The 21,656-nt window shown below is 56.0% G+C and overlaps 1 protein-coding gene across 1 annotated transcript in view; it reads right to left on the reverse strand.

The window, feature by feature from the left end:
• Nucleotides 1-17,681, reverse strand: part of LOC128835518 (zinc finger protein 184-like) — a 28,567-nt gene extending 10,886 nt beyond the window's left edge. The window contains exons 1-7 of the mRNA XM_054025051.1: nt 17,571-17,681; nt 14,317-16,323; nt 11,721-11,892; nt 10,705-11,312; nt 9,411-9,456; nt 5,910-6,020; nt 4,887-5,593 (exon numbers count right to left, since the gene is read on the reverse strand). Of these exons, the coding sequence (XP_053881026.1) occupies nt 4,887-5,593; nt 5,910-6,020; nt 9,411-9,456; nt 10,705-11,312; nt 11,721-11,892; nt 14,317-16,104 (3,432 nt within the window). The 5' untranslated portion in view covers nt 16,105-16,323; nt 17,571-17,681. The remainder of the gene's footprint in view (nt 1-4,886; nt 5,594-5,909; nt 6,021-9,410; nt 9,457-10,704; nt 11,313-11,720; nt 11,893-14,316; nt 16,324-17,570) is intronic.
• Between the last annotated feature and the right edge of the window lie 3,975 nt (nt 17,682-21,656).

Genomic DNA, 21,656 nt, shown 5'->3' on the forward strand with positions numbered 1-21,656 from the left:
ACAGCAAGGATCTTTCTAGCACCCGGAGAGAAAGTATAAATGAGGGTCGATGACGTCACCATTTGGCTTCTCACCTCCCCCATCTCAACACCTGGAAGACAGGCTGGAAGACAAAGACTCTGAACTGGGGAGATTGGTCCCAGGCTGAGAGGGGAATCCAGCCGGTGAACTGAGAACTGTGAGCTGCCTGGAACATCCAGTGGGGTGAGAAAAGTTGTTTGATTCAACTCTTGCTTAGTCTGTTAAAGTTAAAAATAGGCAAAGAGGTCAGAAATCGAATTCAGAGTGCGATTCTAACACTTATAATCACTTACAATCTGTCTTTCTGTAGTTAATAAATCTGGTTTATGTTTGATCTGAAACAAGGTGGTTTGGGTTGAAGTGTTGAGAGACTCCCAGCTCAGGTTAACACGGGCTGTTGCATGACCACTACCGTTTGTTGGACTGGCAAACTAATTAACGAGCTTGCACTGTCCAAGGAGTCCTGAGCAGTGCAAGATGGTATATTTCTGGGGTACAAGGCTGGGAGCTGGGGGGATTTGGCTGGTGCCTTTCTCTGTGTGATGTGTGAGTGGCTCAGGGAGCATTCATGCAACTCAGCTGGGTGTGGAGCTCCACCTGCTGACGGCTGAGTGATCACAGCTCCTGCAGGGGTTTGCTGCATGTCACTGGTATTGCACTGTCCAGGCTGGAGAGTTAAGGGGGCACAGCGCACCCCAGTTCCAGGTTGTACCCCAGGGGTCCCATCGCACACTGGAACCCTCAAAGTCAACCCCTGATGAATAGGGCCAGTGTTCTCCGGATAGTGCCATAGTTCTTCCAAAATTACTCTTGATTTCCAGAATCACCGATTCCCTCCAATTTTCCACCTTGAGCTGTGGCCGTTCAAGCCATTCCCGACCAACGCCTAGCCTGGGTACGCCTGAGGAGAGAGTTAAAGAATTCGGCACTGACGTGCTCCATGTGAGCAGAGGGAAGTTACTGTACACAATTCGCACCACAGTTCTTGTCCAGGTTAAAAAGGGCTGCACAGGTGACCGCCTGAAAGCACCGGAAAAAGAAAACGAAGGGCAGAGAGTGGAGACATGACAGCCGCAAAGCCACAGCTCCCAACTACTGGCACGTGTATACGAGGAAAATCAGAAATCCAGAGGAATGACAGTACTAGAGTAGATGGAGGCCGGTGGCAGTGTAGATATCCCACTAGACAAACCAGACAATCCCCAAATGCGAGAATTCCTAAATGAGATGAGTCCAGATTCCCCGTGTCTTTGAACTAAACAAGCAACAACGGAGCGCCGAATGGAAGGATTAGCATGTTGCTGTAATTGTGGATGACTATCCAAGCAGTCTACACTGGCATGTTGCAAATATTCTAATACAGCGGATGCAGGTTTCGGAAGATTGCCCAGTTGCTGCCGAGCTCATAGAAACAGTGGAGTTTGAACGTGTTCATTACTCCACAGTTGCGCACGCTGTTATAAAGACTTGTACAACACAAAATTGACTTTTCAAATGCAGTGGGCTTATGTGACGGGTAATGCAACCGACATGTGGAAGTCATTCAAAGACAGTTTAAGTGACATTTTAAACAACTGCATTCTTGTGACCTGTGGGGGATGCATTACAGCTTTACTAGATGAGCGCTGACGCTGTTTCTAGACAGAAGTGGACCATCTGTGTGCTGTAACGAAAACAGCTACCCCCCACTCAAATACACTCATTTCGGAGACTACTTTATCGACCATGGAGTTGAAAGCCTGAGATTACCTCCGGAACCAGTTGTAACAAGATGAACAACTTGGTTTAAAGCCGTAGACAATCATGTGGAGCACTACAAGGGGGTTGTTGCTCGGGAAATCAACGTACACGGCTGCCGTTTTAGAGGAACTAAGTGTTTTATTGCAGAGTGAATCGCTTGCGGCAGATTGAATTTTTATCCAAGCAGAAGCAACTCCACTTGTTCAGACCCTACTTGGGTTTGAATCCCGGTCATCATCCCCAACAGAAGTGTGCAACCTTGGATCTGATCTGCTGGCAACATTTCAGTACAAAGGACAGAATGCCCTGCACAATCTCAAGTGTCAAGTTTTTCAAAGCTGTGCAGCGAAAGTGTAGGGGGTACTTAAATACAAACAGCCAGCATAGAGATTTTTTCATGATGTGAGAACCCTTGATTCCAAGCAAGGTCGTGTCCTCTCCCACGACGTCAGCGAGTATGAACAGAGTACAGTAACGCCTCGCTTAACATTGTAGTTCTGTTCCTGAAAAATGCGACTTTAAGTGAAACGATGTTAAGTGAATCCAGTTTCCCCCAAAAGAATTAATGTAAATAGGGGAGGTTAGGTTCCAGTGGGTTTATATATATATATAAAGTTTTAAACAAACAGTTGAATACTGTACACAGCAATGACGATTGTGAAGCTTGGTTGAGGTGGTGAAGTCAGAGGGTGGAATTTTAATTTAAGAGGGAGGGATGTTTCCCAGGGAGCCTCACTGCTAAACGATGAACTAGCACTCGGCTGAGCCCTCAAGGATTAACACATTGTTGTTAATGTAGCCTCACACGCTACAAGGCAGCACGAATGGAGGGAGGGGAGACAACATGGCAGACAGAGACACACACCGTGTGTGTGAGAGAGAGATGCACATTGCCCCTGTAAGTACGCCGACCCCACTCTAAGTACATTGCCTTTTTACATAGATCAGCACGTTGAGACAGCAGCTGCTGCTAGCCAGCTCTCTCTGTCCTGAGCCCTGTCGTGTGTCTCCCCGCCCCCGCTCTATGGAGATGGGGTAAGCGGGGAGGAGGGGGGAAGGGGACACCCTGACATTAGCCCCCCTCTCCCCCACCACCTGCACAGCAAGCAGGAGGCTCCCGGGAGCAGCTCCATGGCAGAGGGTAGGAGTGGCACATGGCAGTGGGGGGAGGGACAGCTGAACTGCCGGCAATTGGTAGCCTGCTGGGCGGCTGCCGCACAGGGAACTTAGGGGAATGGGGAGCTGATGGGGGGGCTGCTGGTCCACCCTGGTTCCAAGCCCCCACCAGCCAGCTGCAATGGGCTGCTCCTTCTGCAAGCCGTGCACAAAGCAGGCAGCTGCTAACCAACGTTATAAGGGAGCACTGCACAACTTTACAAGAGCATGTTCTCTAATTGATCAGCAATGAAACAACATTAACCGGGAGGACGTTAAGTGAGAAGTTCCTGTATTCCGCTGCTCTGATCTGTACCCGGGGGTGAGTGGGCCGTCTACCTGAACACTATCAATGAACTTCCTCGTGCTAATGACATTTCTCTCTCCAGTTTTTGGACAAACGTTTGCCAAGACTTAGCCAGATTGCTCGTGTTCTTTGGGTGAGCCCGTGCAATTCAGCCGATGCTGAATGCAGTTTGGCCAAACTTGGACGGATGCATCCGAAGAAGTGAGGTTTTTACTCACGAAAGCTTATGCCCAAATAAATCTGTTAGTCTTTAAGGTGCCACCATACTCCTTGTTGTTTATGCTGATATAGGTGATCTACCACTCAAGAAAGAGATCTTGGAGTCACTGTGGAGAGTTCTCTGAAAACATCCACTCAATGTGCAGCGGCAGTCAAAAAAACGAACAGAATGCTGGGAATCATCAAGAAAGGGATAGATAATAGGACAGAAAATATCATATTGCCTCTATATAAACCCATGGGACGCCCACACCTTGAATACTGCCTGCAGATGTGGTCGCCCTATCTCAAAAAAGATATACTGGAATTGGAAAAGGTTCAGAAAAGGGCAACAAAAATGATTAGGGGTCTGGAATGGCTTCCGTATGAGGACAGATTAATAAGACTAGGACTCTTCAGCTTGGAAAAGAGACGGCTAAGGGGAGATATGATTTAGGTCCATAAAATCATGACTGGTGTAGAGAAAGTAGTTAAGGAAGTGTTGTTTACGACTTCTCATGACACAAGAACTAAGGGTCACCAAATTAAATTAATAGGCAGCAGGTTTAAAACAAACAAAAGGAAGTATTTCTTCACACAACACACAGTCAACCTGTGGAACTCCTTGCCAGAGGATGTTGTGAAGGCCAAGACCATAACACGGTTCAAAAAAGAACTAGATAAATTCATGGAGGATAGGTCCATCAATGACTATTAGCCAGGATGGGCAGGGATGGTGTCCCTAGCCTCTGTTTGCCAGAAGCTGGGAATGAGCGACAGGGGATGGATAACTTGATGATTCCCTGTTCTGTTCATTCCCTCTGGGGCATCTGGTATTGGCCACTGTCGGAAGACAGGATACTGGGCTAGACGGACCTTTGGTCTGACCCAGTAGGGCCGTTCTTATGTTCTTATATACAGATATTTGCAGTAACACCATAGTTTCCTTTAAGCAGAAATGTAATTATTCCAAATTTTCCTGAGCTGTTACATCGTTACAGAAAACAATAATCCAACTTTTATTTTAATTGCACAGTCTTGCTCGGCAAGAATTCTGTTTTGTATTTATAGCGATGATCACCTCATACATTTCTTATGTTCTAAAACTGACAATTTTGGTTGTAAAAAAAAATGTCAAAGTGTCCGTCAACATTGTAATGTAGGCTACCGCATTTTCGTGCCGTAAAAGGATTATACATTGCTCATGTTTGCCGATACGTGTATTTTTGGTATTAAAATAATGCGTGACTGACATTTCCAAACAACAAAACTTCGCAAATCCGAAATGAGTCTGTTTTCGGTGCCGGAAGACACGGGCCCTACCGATGAAGCGTGGGCAGCTGAATGGAGTTCACAAGACATCGCAAACAAACACCTCGTGAAAGAGCCACTGGCTTTGAACTCCCGCCAAGTTCATGGGCAACCCCAAACCGCAGCCGCTTCAGGTCTTGTCCCGGCTGTGGACCCGGCGGTGTTTGACCACGTGGGAGCGCTGGCTGAAGCCGCGCCCGCACTCCCCGCAGGTGTAGGGCTTCTCCCCAGTGTGGACATGCTGGTGTTTGAGCAGATCGGAGCTCTGGAGGAAGCGTTTGCTGCAGTCAGTGCAGCCGAAGGGCCGCTCGCCAGCGTGGATGCGCCGGTGTTTGAGCAGGTCGGCGCTCCGAAGGAAGCGCTCGCCACAGTCAGCGCAGCCAAAGGGCCGCTGGGCAGTGTGGACGCGCCGGTGTTTGTGCAGGCTGGAGCTGTGGCCGAAGCGCTTGCCGCAATCGGCACAGCCGAAAGGCCGCTCGCCGGAGTGGGTGGCCTGGTGGTTGAGCAGGTGGGAGCTGCGGCCGAAGGCCTTGCCGCACTGGGCGCAGCGGAAGGGGCGGGCGCCGGAGTTGGCGCGCCGGTGCTGGAGCAGGTTGGAGCTCTGGCTGAAGGCCCGGCCGCAGTCGGGGCAGTGGTAGGGGCGCTCGCCCGTGTGGACGCGCTGGTGCCGCACCAGGTCAGAGCTCTGGCTGAAGGCCCGGCCGCAGTCGGGGCAGCGGTAGGGCCCCTCACCCGTGTGCGTGGTCTGGTGCTGGAGGAGGTGCGAGCTCTGCCGGAAGGATTTCCTGCACTCCAGGCACTGGTAGGAGCGGCCGGCCGGCTTGCAGCTGGGGGTTGGGGCTGCAGCCACCCCGGCAGCTGCTGGAGAGAGACAGGAGGGAGATCCGGGGCATGAACCGGGCAAACTGATCCCCTGGGACTTGAACTGAAAGTGAGGGTAGAACCCAGGAGTCCTGGCTCCCAGCCTCCCCACTCTAACCGCTAGACCCCACTCCCCTCCCAGAGCCAGGGATAGAACCCAGGAGTCCTGGCTCCCAGCCCCCTGCTCTAAAACACTGGGGCCCCGATCTGGGCCAGGAGTTCTGGTGCTAAAGATTGTAACGGCGAGTGTCAGGGGACACGGTTTGGAAGGGCTTCAGTTCTGACCTTCCCCTTAGGGGTCTCCCTCATTCCTCACCTGTGTGGATCTCACCGGGGGTCCCCTCAGCCTCGGGCGATAGGAGATCAGGGTTCCACGGCTCTTCCCCTCGCTCCATCCACCTCACGTCGGCCTTGGGGAGGGGGAAGCCTGGAGAGAAAGATGGGGAGACGGTGGAGTCAGTGGGGCCAGAACCCAGCTGGGGTCAATGGGCCCTCGCTCCATTGGAGTCAGTGGGGCAGAGGAGGATGGTGGGATACCATTGGAAGGTCCTAGCCAGGGATGTGATGGATTCTTCATCTCTCAGAGGCCTGTCACCAGCGTGGGGTGTCTCTCTGAAAACTCTGCTCTAGTTCAGCCATCAGAGATGGGCTGGATGGTGGAATCATTCGGTGGGAACTTCTGGCCTGGATTAGGTGGGAGGTCAAAGCAGATGGTCCCCAGGAGCAGGTCCCAGCTGGAAGATCAGACCAGCTCTGTAATTCTGCGGCATGGCGTCCCTCGTCCACCGGCAGCACGCGCCTCCTCTTCGCCTGGAACGATAAAAGGCCCCTCATTGAGCAGCTGGGCTCAGACAGCACCCGGCGCGTCGGGCCCCAATCTCAGTCAGGTGGGGAGAAGTCTTTGCAGGCACTAAGTAGCATTCATTAAATAATTAGTCTGACATGGTCTAAGGTGGTATTTAGAAGGAGCAGAAATCAGAATCCAGCCCTGCCCCCATTGTAATCAGGAGTGACTCCGGATTGACCCCAGAGGAACTGAGATCAGAACCTGACCCTGTCCCTCTTGCAGTCAGGAGTGACTCTGGAGTGACGCGGGTGTGGGGAGCTGAGATCAGAATCCAGCTCTGCCCTCATTGTAATCAAGAGTGACTCCAGACTGACCCCAGGCGAAACTCGGCTCTGCTCCCACTGCAGTCACCGTGTGACTCTGGATTGACCCCAGGGAGCAGAGATCAGAATCCAGCCCTGTCCCCTTGGTATTTTGGTAATCAGGAGTGACTCCACATTCACCGCGGGGGAGCTGAGATCGGAACCTAGCCCTGCTCCCATTGCAGCCAGGGGTGACTCCGGATTGACCCCAGGGGAGCTGAGATCAGAACCCAGCCCTGCCCCCACTGCAATCAGGAATGACTCCGGATTGACCCCAGGGGACTGAGAGCAGAACCCAGCCCTGTGCGCGTTGCTGTCAGGAGTGACTCTGGATCGATCCCAGGGGAGCTGAGAACAGAACCCCTTCCTGCCCCGTTGCAGCCAGGGGTGACTCCGGATTGATGGGGGGCGGGGGGATGACATGTGCCCGGCCCCCCCGCCCCCGCAGCTCCCAGCCCGGACTCACCGCTCCGCGGGGCGCGGGTGGCGCTGGCCCTTTAAGAGCGCCCCGCAAAGCAGCAGGGGGGTGTTGAGATTCCCCCGCTCCCGGGCTCGCCCCCGCTGGGGGATGGGAAGGGCCCTTCATTGTGACGTCACAGCCCCCCCTCCCAAAAGGAAGGATGCTGCGGCGCTCTATGGTTTTAACCCCTTTGTGTCTGGAGGGAAATCGCCCAGCGAGCCCGGACTCCTGGGTTCTCTTCCCGGCTCTGGGAGGGGAGTGGGGGCTGGTGGGTTAGAGCAGGGGGGGCTGGGAGCCAGGACTCCTGGGTTCTCTCCCCAGGTCTGGGAGGGAAGTGGGGGCTAGTGGTCAGAGCACGGGCGGGCTGGGAGCCAGGACTCCTGGGTTCTCTCCCTGGCTCTGGGAGGGGAGTGGGGTCTAGGGGTTAGAGCAGGGGGGCTGGGAGCCAGGACTCCTGGGTTCTCTCCGCGGCTCTGGGAGGGGAGTGGGGGCTTGTGGGTCAGAGCAGGGGGGGCTGGGAGCCAGGACTCCTGGGTTCTCTCTCCCCAGCTTGGGGGGGGGGGAGTGGGGTCTAGGGGTTAGAGCCAGACGCCCGTGGTGCTCCCACTGATTTACACCAGCTGGGGCCCTTTGACTCCCATGGTCACAAGGGGCCCGGCTGCCTGGCCCAGGAGACTGATGTAGGTGGGATCGTGACATGGACGTATCTCTGGGAAACACAAGGAGAACAGATTTATGTGGGTGTCTATTATTTATTATCTGTATGAAATTGACAGCTACAGACCAAGATCAGGGCCCTGTCAGGCCGGGCATTCCTCCCCTCCCCCCACCGAGATCAGTGCCCCCGTCGTGCCCGGCCGCTCACAGCCCCCCCACCCCAAGCCGAGATGAAGGCCCCGTCACTCTGGGGGCTGCAAAGATCCCCCCCCCAACCAAAATCAAGGCTCTTGTTGCACCAGGTGCAGCACAGACACCCCCCCCCCAATGAAATCAGGGGCCCTGTCACGCTGGGCGCGGCCCAGACACAGTGTGAGCACCCGACCCTGCCCCGAAGAGCTTCCTGTCAAACGCAGGATCCATCTCCCCATTTCCCAGCTGGGCAAACTGAGGCCCAGCGGGCTGCAGTGCCGTGGGCCATGCAGGGAGCCCCCGGCAGAGCCAGGGAACAAAGCCGGTGTCTTCCCAGCAGCGTTGGGGCGGGGCGTGCGGTAGCTAATGGACTGGAGACGAGCTCCACGTACGACGCTGGGGTGAGGAGGGCCAATGCGATGCTTGGACGTCTCCCGCTGCGGATTCCCCTTCACGGCTCTGAAACAGCACCGGAAAAACTGGCCTCTGCTAGACATTCCCGGTGGAGTTTTTAACCGTGGGGGAGCCAAACCGTGGCGCTAACTCATGGCAGACTCCGAGCAGGAGCAGGACCAGGGAAACCCGAGGCCTGGTGCCCAGGTCGTATCCGCTGCCCCCGGTTAAAGATACTTCTTTTCCTAGCGTGGAGGCAGCCCTATTTTTCCACGCAAGACCTTTCCCCCTCACTGACTGCTGGTTAACCCCAGGGACACGCCCCGTGCTTAGAGACCACGCGGCTCAGTCCCGGGGGTTGCTATAGGGTCGGTGGCAAATATTCAGAGACTGGCTGGAGTAGGAGCAGCGAGGTTATTTTCTCTCGGCATTTGGCCACTGCTGGAATCCTGTGCCCAGTTCTGGTGGCCACTATTCACAAAGGACGTTGATAAACTGGATTGGGGTCAGAGAAGAGCCAGAGAACAATTCAAGGGTTAGAAACCTGCCTTAGAGTGAGAGACTCCAGGAGCTCGAGCTGTTTAGCTTAACTGAGAGAAGGTTCGGGGGTGACTTGAGCCTCCCTACAAGGAGAAAAGAAATTGGATCCTCGAACATTTGTCCATCTAGCAGACTCCTGGGTACTATCCCCAGATCTTCCAAGGCGTCCAGTCAGGCTCAAAGAAGGCTGGGATCTTTATGAGGACAGCAAAGCGCTATGCATTTTGGGAAGGGCTATTAAACCTTCATGGTTTGAGGCAAGCTCTAGCTATGAAAGGCGAGGAGGAGACCAATTGCGAAAGGTGAATTTTCCCAGAGCTGCGGGGTTCTCACACCTTTGTCTGAAGTTGCTGGATTTAGCCTGTTTCGGAGAGTGGGCTTAGTTGGACCTTGGCTCTGACTCCAGCTGGGAAAGCCCAAACTCACATGCAGAGCGGGACAGAGGACGGATGCTTTTCATTTGTCGGCCATTCTGAAAAATCGGGGGTGCGGGGGGAAATGGTTTCAGGTTGAACAGAACATTTTTTGGTGAATCGACAAGTCCACAACAATCATCCCTGGGACCCAAAACGTATCAGTTTTCAGCCCTTTTTTTCCTACTTTTTTTTTTTTTTTTTAAAGAACAGAAATGGAACATTCAAAAAAGTTGTTTCCGGGTCGAAAAATGGAAACGTTTTGGCTTGGGAAAAATGTTTCGATTCAATTTGGAGCACGTTTCTGGAAGGAAACTTTGAAAGAAAAAAGATGGAATTGAAAACTGGAAACATTTTATTTTGCAATGGTCAGAAGGAAACCTTTTGTTTCAATTCCGTTTATTTCAGCCTCCCTGGTGGTCCCTCCGCCGCCTCCCCCGCCCCCACCCCGGTGAGCAATAAGTGTCCCTCGCAGGCTGCGTTTTAGGCCAAACAAGCCAACCTCCTGGCTCTCCAGTCCCGACCCTCACAGTAGAGACCTTCTCTGCACCTGGGCCTTCGTGCTTCAACGTGGGGAACCCGAATTGGACACAGGATTCCAGATGAGGTGGGATCAATATTTCCTGATCTCGGCAGGAAATATCTCACCTCACTCATCCTAGGATTGCTTTGGCCTCTTTCCCGGCCGCATCCCACTGGTGGCTCATTGTTGTCCTGCAATCGACAAACGCACCCACATCTTTCTCCTCCCATGTCATTCCAACCGAGGAGCCCTCGCCCCCAATTTAGCGCAGCCGTTCTCGGTATTAGTCCCTAAGGCTACGACATGGCATTTTGTCCTATTACATTTCATCCCCTTCTTATTACTCCTGTGTCTCCAACTTGTCCTCCACCGTATGGATGAGGTGCACCCCCAATTTGTGTGTCATCCGCAAATTTCATTAGCGTATTCCTATTTTTTGTACCAGGATCATTAAAGTTCTGATCCAGGTCGGCCAATCCGATCTCCCATTCTGGTTCTGGCCATTATCGGTGAGGAGAGGATGTTGGATGGCCCTTGGACCAGTCTGGCCAATCCTATGTCCTGTTTGGTTCTGGCCATCATGGGTGAGAGGAGGCTAGGCTCAATGGTCCTTGGTTCTGATCCAGCCTAAAACTGGACCTCTAAGAGACGTGTTCTAGCTAAACCACCAGATATGGTCTGGATGTGGGAGTCATTGGGTGCGGAGTCATCCAGCTGACATGGTCCCTGAGGCCGGGCTAGACGGGCCCCTCTAGGTGGCCCTCCATAATGACCTCCTTCAGGCTGTGTGGGTCCTGCGGTGCCTCACCAAGTGGGAGCTCTGCCCAAAGTTCTTGCCACACTCTGGGCAGCCGTAGGGACGCTCGCCAGTGTGGGTGATTTGATGGCGCACCAGGTCGGAGCGCCAACGGAACTTCTTCCCGCACTGGCTGCACCCGTAGGGCCGGTCCTTGCTGTGGGAGGCCCGGTGCCTGGCCAGCTCGGAGCTGTGGTAGAAACTCCGGCTGCATTGATGGCAGCGGTGGGATCTCTCTGCCCCGTGGATTCGCAGATGACGAGTGAGCTGGGAGCCCCGGGAGAAGCTCTTCCCGCACTGCGGGCACTGGTGAGGTTTCTCGCCAGTGTGGGTCCGCTGGTGAGCCATGAGGGCAGAACTCTGGCGGAAGCTCCGGCCACATTGGGGGCAAAGGTGAGGCCCCTGGATTGGATGGGAGCCAGACACGGCATCAGGGTCATGGGCATGCTGGGTGAGTTCCCTCGGCGGCTGGGGGACATCAGCCCTACCCTGACTCCCAGGGCCCCGGTCCCCATCGGATTTTGGGGGACAGGTGCTGGGCACTTTGGCCTCCTTCGGACTTTTCTGCTGCGGATTCGCATCCTCCATTATGGCTGCTGTTGAGGGATGAGGAATAGAGACCAAGAGTGCGGGGACATGAGACCGTGAGATGGTACCTACTTGCCATACCCACAATCCCCTGCCCCGCGACGCCTGCCGTCCTTACCCACAATCCCCTGCCCCGCGACGCCTGCCGTCCTTACCCACAATCCCCTACCCCAGGACACCTGCCATCTTTACCCACAATCCTCTGCTCTCCCTACCCACAGTACCCTGGAGCTGGTGCTAACCCCCTTCATCTGGCTCTGTCCCCCTCAGCCAGCCCTCCCAATGCCCCCAATGCCTCCCACCGCCCTCTGCATACTCACAGCACCCCGCTGTCCCCCCAGCCCCATGGGACCCCTCCGCTCCCAGTGGTGCTTTGTCCTGGAGGTGTTACCCCAGCACCCCCATCCCCTTCATACCCGGGGGCGGCTGGGGCTCCTCCTTGGGGATGCAGGGTAGCTCGGGGCCGGGCCGGCTCAGTGTCGCCCCCTCCTGGGGACGGGGCAGTGGGGGCAGGGGAGTTTCCCATGATGCTCCTGCACACGGCGTCTCCTCCATGCTGGGTTTTTCCACCTTCACCCGCACAGTGACCTGGGAAGAAAAGGAAGGCGTCATGGCGGAAACAGAGGGGGGGGTGAATAAGTGGGGCAGGGAGTGGGGGTGACAAGGGGAGACCCCTGCGCTCCACAGAGTTATACAGCCATAGGAAGCATGGATCATCACTCATTTCCTGGCGGCGCTGCAAAGGCTCATGGGAGTCACAGAACAATACCCCGGCTCTGCCATTGCCCTACCCACAATGACCTGCGGGAGGCACCTGGCCTGACCTCCCGCTCTCCCTACCCACAATGCCCTGCGGGAGGCACCTGTCCTGACCTCCCGCTCTCCCTACTCACAATGCCCTGCGGGAGGCACCTGGCCTGACCTCCCGCTCTCCCTACCCACAATGCCCTGGGGGAGGCACCTGGCCTGACCTCCCGCTCTCCCTATCCACAATGCCCTGCGGGAGGCACCTGGCCTGACCTCCCGCTCTCCCTATCCACAATGCCCTGGGGGAGGCACCTGGCCTGACCTCCCGCTCTCCCTATCCACAATGCCTTGGGGGAGGCACCTGGCCTGACCTCCCACTCTCCCTACCCACAATGCCCTGGGGGCACCCAGGGTCGGTGCAACCACTAGGCGAACAAGGCGGTCGCCTAGGGCGCCAAGTGGTTGGGGTGGCCAAAAAGCGGTGCCCTGGCTCGGCAGGGAGGAGCTGCCTTCCGGAGGCACCGGCGAGCCCCAGCCATGGAGGAGCCGGTGCAGCACAGGGGGGCGGCAGCCCTGCGAAGGCGGCAGCGCCGCTAGCGGGGAGCAGCCCCCCCTCTCTGCCCCTCCTGCCCAGGCTGCGGCCCGGCACCCCACCCCGGGGCTTCTGCAGGCTGCAGCAGATGCATGCGCGCTCGGGCTCTGCGGCTCCCGGGCATGTGAGCCGCCTGCCAGGATGTGGGGCCCTGAGCCTGCTCCGGGCAGGGCAGCGGCTCACACTCCCGGGAGCCGCAGAGCCCGAGCATGGCTTGGGGGGAGCCGGGGGGCGCGCTGGGCCGTAGCCTGGGCAGGAGGTGCGGGGGGTAGGGGGGTGTGGCTGCTACCCACTAGCGGGGCCGCTGCCTTTGCAGGGCTGCTGCCCCCCTGCACCGCGCCGGCTCCTCCATGGCTGGGGCTCGCCGCTGCCGCAAGCCGACGCTCCGGCTCTCCGGTGCCTCCGGAAGGCGGCTCCTCCCTGCCGAGCTCCTGCAGCGGCCCAAGCCCGGCAAAACCAGTGAGTGGTCTCGGGGCGGGGGCCACTGGGGTGGGGTGGGGAGGGCTCGCAGGGGGGCTGTGCACCCTCCAGGGGAGATCAGGGGGCGGGGAGGGGAGAACCTGGTCTGGGGAGCAACCCCTGGGCACGGCAGGCCCCTGGGGTCTATAAAGGCTCGTTGAGATTTGCCCCTCAATGAACCAATGTGCAGGGGCGGGGGGGGGGGCAAGGTGGAAGTTTCTCCTAGGGCGCCAAGTATCCTTGCACTGGCCCTGGGGGCACCAGGCCTGACCCTCCGCTCTTCTTACCCACAATGCCCTGGGGCAGACACCTGGCCTGACCTCCCACTCTCCCTTACCCACAATGCCCTGGGGGCACCAGGCCTGACCTCCCGCTCTTCCTACCCACAATGCCCTGGGGGAGACACCTGGCCTGACCTCCCACTCTCCCTACACACAGTGCCCTGGGGGCACCAGGCCTGACCTCCCGCTCTCCCTACCCACAATGCCCTGGGGGAGGCACCAGGCCTGATCTCCCGCTCTTCCTACCCACAATGCCCTGGGGGAGGCACCAGGCCTGACCTCCCGCTCTCCCTACCCACAATGCCCTGGGGGAGGCACCAGGCCTGACCTCCCGCTCTCTCTACCCACAATGCCCTGGGGGAGGCACCAGGCCTGACCTCCCGCTCTCTCTATCCACAATGCCCTGGGGGAGGCACCTGGCCTGACCCTCCGCTCTCCCTACCCACAATGCCCTGGGGGAGGCACCTGGCCTGCCCACCACACTCTCCCTATTTGGTTCTCACCATCATGGGTGAGAGGAGCGACCAGACTTCACCTTTGCTCTCCCTACCCACAATCCACACTTGGGGTGACAATGGCGCCTCTCCTGCTAACCTCTGAACTCACCTCTCGCCCCCCCGCTCCATTGCCCCACCTGCCCCAGGGGCTACCCCCACCCCACCCATCTCCACTGCCTGGTGACGCCGGGCCTGTCACACCATGGAGATGTCAACCCAGTAAGACCAAGTGCTGCGGCCAAGCCCCATGTGGGGGGGTGTTTCTGATGCCCAGGGGGTTGGTGCCCCCCGGGCCTGGCAGGGCACATCGGGGAGGACAGGAGGAGGGCGGGCTGCTGTCTGTGGCGGCCCCGGATAGCTCAGTGTGGTCAGACTGCGCCACATCACAGCCTGAGAAGAACCAGGCCACGGGATAGACGCCCTCCCGCCCCTGCACCTGCTGCTCCCACATCCCGGCCTCCGGCCGACCCCGCTGGAAGCCCTCGGCCAGGGCCACGGCCTCGGCGCAGGTCTCGGGACCTCGTTCCCAGACCCAGCTCTGCATCTCCCCCGGCAGGATGCTCAGGAACTGTTCCAGGACCAGCAGCTCCAGGATCTGCTCCTTGGTGCGGCGCTGGGGCTCCAGCCAGCGGCGGGAGAGCTCCCGGAGCCGGGCCCAGGCCTCCCGTGGCCCACCAGCCTCCTGGTAGCTGAATCCTCGGAAGCACTGGCGCCACCTCTCTGCCGCAGCCTTGCCCACTCCCAAGATGGCTGCCTTGCCAACACCCAAGATGGCCGCTTTGCCATAATCTTTGGTGTCTCCGGCCTCCAGGCTGCGGTAGACCTCGCCACTGAGGGTTGGCATGAATTGTGTCTGTTGCTCTTCCAAGATGGCCACTTTGTCCACTCCCAAGATGGCTGCCTTGTCCATTCCCAAGATGGCTGCCTTGTCTGCCCCCAGAATGGCAGCTTTCCCATAATCCTTGGCATCTCCAGCCTCTAGGCTACGGTAGGCCTCGCTGCTGAGGGCTGGCATGAATTGTGTCAACTGCTCTCCCATGATGACTGCCTTCTCATAACCCTTGGCATCTCTGGCCTCCAGGCTCCGGTAGACCTCACCATTGAGGGTTGGCGTGAGATGTGTCAACTGCTCTCCTAAGATGGCCGCCTTGTCCATTCCCAAGATGGCCTCCTTGTCCACTCCCAAGATGGCTGCCCTATCTGCCCCCAAAATGGAAGCTTTTCCATAATCCTTGGCATCTCCTGTCCCCAGGCTGCGGTAGGCCTCACCGCTGAGGGTTGGTGTGAGTCGTGTCAACTGCTCTCCCAACATGGTCACCTTGTCCACTCCTAAAATGGCAGCCCTATCCACCCCCAAAATGGCAGCCTTCCCATAATCTTTGGCATCTCCGGCCTCTAGGCTGCGATAGGCCTCACTGCTAAGGGTTGGCGTGAGTCGCATCAACTGCTCTCCCAAGATGCCTGCTTTGTCCATTCCCAAAATGGCTGCCCTATCCACCCCCAAAAGGGCTGCCTTCCCGTATTCCTTAGCATCTCCACCCTCTAGGCTGCGATAGGCCTCGCTGCTGAGGGTTGGTGTGAGACGCGGTAATGGCTCTCCCAAGATGGCTGTCTTGTCCACTCCCAAAATGGCTGTCCTATCCACTCCCAAAATGGCAGCCTTCCCATAATCCTTGGTATCTCCAGGCTCTAGGCTGCGATAGGCCTCGCTGCTGAGGGTTGGCGTGAGTCGCGTTAACTGCTCTCCCAAGATGGCTGCCCTCTCTGCTCCCAAGATGGCCGCCTTCACCTTCCCATAATCCTTGGCATCCCCTGCCCGTGAGCTGCTGAAGGCCTCGCTGCTGAGGGTTGGCGTGAGTCGTGCCAAGCGCTCCCCTCGGGGCCATGGGCAGGCGTCGGTTGCTTGCCCAAAGAGGGCGCTGTTGTCTGGCAGGGTGGGGCTCTCCCAAGGCGGGAGGACTTCCAGGGGCGACCGTTGCCCCCACCAGCATTGGGGTGTCTCCTCAGGCCGGGCCTGCTGAGGAGCCGCCCACCTCAGCAGCTCCCCAATGGTCCCGGCCTGCACCAGCCATGGCGCCTTGCTGGCCGCCTCCCACTCCCAGCCTGGCTCTGGGCCTAGCGGTTCGGGCTCCTCCATTTTCACCCGTGGTGCCATCGTCTCCTCCAGCGGATACAGGAAATGGAGGCCCAGGGCTGGGGGAGGCACCTCTTGAGTGGCGGCCATTTTCTTAGCTCAGCAGGGAGACGGTAGCTGACTCTCCACTCCAACTCTTGATCCCCAACGGTGACTCCCTGGTAGGCCTGTTGGGAACCTCCAGGCCACTAGCCTCGTCCACACTGGGCCTGTGCTGAGGTCACTCGCCGTACAGCTGATCCCACTGCTAACACCAACTGGGCCAGATAAGATGATTTGGGGTTCTAGGAGGAACACGCCAGCTCGTTCCTGCATCGTAAAGGAGGAACAAATGGCAATGAGAATAGAAATGAGACAGTCAGGAGAAAAGGGGGTGGGACTGGGACCCGGGACTCCTGGGTTCTATCCCTAGCTACCCGGCTTCCTAGGACTGTGGGAGATTCCCAGTTTCATTCAAAATTAAAATAAAAAAAGTTTCTAGCCCTTGTAAAAACAGAGAAAAGGTTGAAAACCAGGAGCCCAAGAAAGGCCAAGAAAAAGCCCCAGTGGCTGTTACTGAGTTAAATAATATCGTGGCTTCTTAGCCAGTTCCACAGTTCAGTGGGGACTAAATGATGATTTGGGCCAAGCCGGGTGGGCCAATGCAGCATCAGGACTGTGCTTTGTGCTGTGGCAGGGCCTAGGCAGCATATGCTGGGATCGGAGCCGTAGTGTCCCGGGTGCTGTACAGACAAAGAAGGCAGTGCCTGGCTCCCAGCCTCCCCCCAACCCACTAGACCCCACTTCCTTCCCAGAGAACCCAGGAGTCCTGGCTCCCAGCCCCCCTGCTCTAAGCCACCAGCCCCCACTCCCCTCCCAGAGTTCAAGATAGAACCCAGGAGTCCTGATTCCCAGCCACCCCTCTGCTCTGACCACTAGATCCCACTCCCCTCCCAGAGCTGGAGATAGAACCCAGGAGTCCTGGCTCCCAGCCCCCACTGCTCTGACCCACCAGCCCCCACTTCGCTCCCAGAGCCGGGGAGATAAGGTACCCAGATAGCAAAGGTGAAAAATCGAGACAGAGTGTGGGGGGTAATAGGTGCCTATATAAGAGAGAGCACCAAATATCAGGACTGTCCCTATAAAATCAGGACATCTGGTCACCCTATGGGGAGAGAACCCAGGAGTCCTGGCTCCCAGCCCCCATGTTCTAACCCACCAGCTCCCACTCCCCTCCCAGAGCTGGGGAGAGAACCCAGGAGTCCTGGCTCCCAGCCCCCACTGCTGTGACCCACCAGACCCCTCTCCCCTCCCAGAACTGGGGAGAGAACCCAGGAGTCCTGGCTCCCAGCCCCCCCCCCACTCTAACCCACCAGCCCCCCCTCCCCTCCCAGAGCTGGGGAGAGAACCCAGGAGTCCTGGCTCCCCCACTCTAACCCACCAGCCCCCCCCTCCCCTCCCAGAGCTGGGGAGAGAACCCAGGAGTCCTGGCTCCCAGCCCCCCCTCCCCTTCCAGAGCCGGGAGAGAACCCAGGCGTCCGGGCTCCCCCCTCCCCCCAGCCCCGAGGCCGCCGTACCTGCGCCGCGGGGATGGAGCCGCAGAGAGCCGGCGGTGGTGGCAGGGGGGCTTCCCGGGCTGGGGGGGAAATCGGGTCCTTCCCCCTGGCTCTCTCCGTGGCGACTGGCTGGGGTGGCTGTCAGTCAGGGCGGAGGAAAGGGAAAGGAGTCTGGGATACCTGGTATCCCCTCCCCATGGCAGGGAGGCTGGTCCCCTTGGCTGGGGGAGGGACCAGAGCTGGCTCCCTCCCCCCCACCCGGTCCCTCTCTGGCTCCCCCGGGCCCTGGGGGGGGAGAAAGGGGCCTGCGGGCGGCTGGCTCTTGGTGGCTGCTGCGGGAAGGGAGACAGACAGAGGGACAGGCACAAAGAGACGGACAGACACCGCCCAGGGCACGGGCAGGGGGAGAATTGGGGAAACAGGGAGAGACAGACGGATGGACGGACGGGCATGACATAGGGACAGACAGACAAGGCAGAATTTACACAGACGGGGGGACAGACGCGAGCCGGACAGACCGACATCACAGAGAGAGAAAGGGCCCGGCGCTGTCTGGGCTGATCCAGTGACAGACAGACAGAGTCGGGACAGGCGGACGGATAAAACAGACGGGCCGAAATCTAGAGAGATACGGCCATGACCGACCGGCGTTCTACACCGATGGAATAACGATACACCGGCACCACGGGGACGCGTGGACAGAGACAATGTGGCCAGACAGATACAGCCTAGAGAGACGGATGATGGACAGACGCACGTTAGACGGACCGAAACAATCCAGCCAGACCTTGGGACGCGGCCTACACAGACGGACGGACAGACTAAGGAGAAAAACACGCAACCTAGACAGACACAATATAGTCAGACAGATACAACACAGACACATCCTAGACAGATGGACAGACACAACGCAGACAGAGGTACAGACACAAAATAGAAAGATGCACAGACACAACACAGACAGATGGACAGATACAACCCAGACCAGAGGTGGGCAAACTTTTTGGCCCGAGGGCCACATCTGGGAATGGAAATTGTATGGTGGGCCATGACTGCTCACAAAATCGGGGTTGGGGTGCGGGAGGGGGTGAGGGCTCTGGTTGTGGGTGCGGGCTCTGGGGTGGGGCTGGAAATGAGGAGTTCAGGGTGCGGGAGGGGGCTCCGGGCTGGGGCGGGGTAGTGGGGTGCGGCGAGGGGTGAGGGCTCTGGCTGGGGTGAGCCTGGGGATGAGGGGTTTGGGGTGCAGGAGGGTGCTCTAGGCTGGGACTGAGGGGTTTGGAGGGCGGGAGGGGGATCAGGGCTGGGGCAGGGGCTTGGGGTGCGGGAAGGGGTGCAGGCTCTGGGGTGGGTCAGAGGATGAGGGGTTTGGGGTGCAGGAGGGGGCTCCGGGCTGGGATCGAGGGGTTCGGAGGGCGGGATGGGGGATCAGGGCTGGGGCAGGTGGTTGGGGCGTGGGGAGAGGCTCAGGGGTGCAGGCTCTGGGTGGCGCTTACCTCAAGAGGTTCCCGGAAGCAGCGGCACGTCCCTTCTCCGTTGTAACGCCGGAGGGGGCCATTGGAGCACATAGGAGCCAGAGCGGGGCCATGCCGTGGCTTCCAGGAGCCACATGGAGCGGCCCCCGACCCTGCTCCCCGGCTGGAGTGGGGCAAGCCCCAGACCCCACTCCCCAATGGGAGCTCAAGGGCCGACTTAAAACAGCTGGCGGGCCGGATCCGGCCCACGGGCCGTAGTTTGCCCACCCTTGACCTAGCCAGAGGGACACAACACAGACAGATGGACAGACACAATATGGACAGATGGAATGTCGGAATATTACGAACGAGGAACAGTCCTAACAGACAAAAAGAAGAACAGGAGTACTTGTGGCACCTTAGAGACTAACAAATTTATTAGAGCATAAGCTTTCGTGGACTACAGCCCACTTCTTCGGATGCATATAGAAAGGAAGGATGCATCCGAAGAAGTGGGCTGTAGTCCACGAAAGCTTATGCTCTAATAAATTTGTTAGTCTCTAAGGTGCCACAAGTACTCCTGTTCTTCTTTTTGCGGATACAGACTAACACGGCTGTTACTCTGAAACTAGTCCTAACAGACAGACAGACCGACCAATCCGGGATTCAAGCACCACCTCCACCACCCACCCCTGCTCCTCTTGTTATTTCCCTGGGATTCACACACCAGGGCTGGCTAGCCAGGCAAACTCCTTCCCGCCTGTAGCGTGCACCCAACGAGCTCTGTGATCTCATCCCACCAGCCCCTGGCTTTCTGTTCCATTTACCCATCAGTCTTTCTGTGGTTCCCTGCCCCTTCCGTTCAGCTGAGCTCACTGTCCTTTGCTGTCTCGAGGAGGTCTGTATCAATACGCTGAGCTAGGAGAATGATGATCTGATGGGTAAAGACTCTGGACTGGGTCTCAGGATGCCTGGGTTGTATCCTTGCTCAGCCACAGATTCCATGTGTGACCTCAGGCAAGTCCCTTTCCCGGCCTCAGTTTCCTCATCCGTACAATGGGGCTAATGACACCAATCATCTTTATAAACAGGCCTTGGTGCAACTTGGTTTTTATTTTTTATGTTGGAAAATATCAGTGTTTGTTTTATTTTCAATTCTTCCCATTGAAATTATGGGGTTTACATGTTTTCCCCCATTTTTATCTATTTAAATTTTCACAGTTGCAGAGACTTATAGGGGAAGGATGAAATGATCCTTATTTAAGGCAGCAGAGGTTTGATTGAAAGCGTTAAAGCTTTATAAACCATCAAAACAAATTGTCAGTGACATATGTCAAAGTCTGCAAAGTAAATATTTTTAAATCAAACTCTAATACATCCAAAACCAGCATTTTACTCGTTTTGCCTAGCTGTACATTTTGATTATTATTGATGGAAATATTTTTCCTCGGTTGGTGTGTGTTTGGTGAAACTGACATGTACCAGCATTCACCGATAACAATGTAATATATGAAACATTTTGATTTTACTTTGAAACTTATTTCATTTTGTGTGATTAAATTATAATAGCAAATTTTAAATAGTCAAAATTGAAATGAAATGATTTTATGTAAATGAAACATTTTCGATTGGCCTAAAATGAAATGTTCTCAAAAATTGCTTTTCATGGGAAATGTATTTTTTTTATTTTGTTTTTACTGATTTGGAATGAAAAAAAATTCCAAAATCACTGATTTTTCCACAAAACAGTTTATTCGGGTTCCCGCACATCGTCCCGCAAACCTGCAGACCTCATTGCCGACAGAAATTGCCAACTAGAGTTTAATAGGCATCATAGGCAAAATAATAATAATAATAATCAAACTAGCCAGAGTTAGACAAGAAAGGATTAAAATGACTGGCAGTGGTTTAACACTCATGCTTCAGAGCTCAGAATGACAGATAGCTGAGGGTGGTCAGGAGCCAATTTTTCCTGGCATGTTATGCCAGAGCTGTCCACTAGGGGGGCCCATTGTTCATTCCTTTGAAGCAGCTGGGACTGGCTACTGTGAGAAACCAGATACGGGGCTAGATGGGCCCATGGGTCTGATCCCGGGGGACAGGGAGGAGGTGGGATACCAGCATAAATGGCCCTTGGTTTTTTAGCCCATGAGAGTCGCAACTGATGAAAGAAAGAAAGAAAGAAAGAAAGAAAGAAAGAAAGAAAGAAAGAAAGACATTTGGGATGTCAGTTATCCATTGGGGGAACACATGGCAAAGTGGTGCTATGAAAGGGTCGAAAGAAAGGCCAAAAAGTGTGTGTGGGGAGCTTTCACCCCCAAAATTTTAGAACTAAATGACAAGAACTAGGAGGTTTGCCACACACAAAAACAAGAGCGAAATGACCACATTAGATTTGTTTCCGGCAACATTTATAAAGAAAAGACAAAAACTGGATATTTCTCCCTCATTTTTTTTTTTTTTTTTGTATAAAGAATGACAAAAATCAGCCTTTCCCACAAAAAAATTAGAAAAGATTGACAACAACTGGTGTTCGTCCCCCAAATTGTATTTAGAAAGAAATGACAAAAAATGGATATCCCCCCCTCCCCCCGAAAAAAAGAATGGCCAAAATCAATTTTTTCCTGCAAAAAAAAGAAAATAAATTAGCAAGCTT

This window comes from Malaclemys terrapin, chromosome 4, assembly GCF_027887155.1.
Source record: "Malaclemys terrapin pileata isolate rMalTer1 chromosome 4, rMalTer1.hap1, whole genome shotgun sequence".
Classification (NCBI taxonomy): Eukaryota; Metazoa; Chordata; order Testudines; family Emydidae; genus Malaclemys; species Malaclemys terrapin.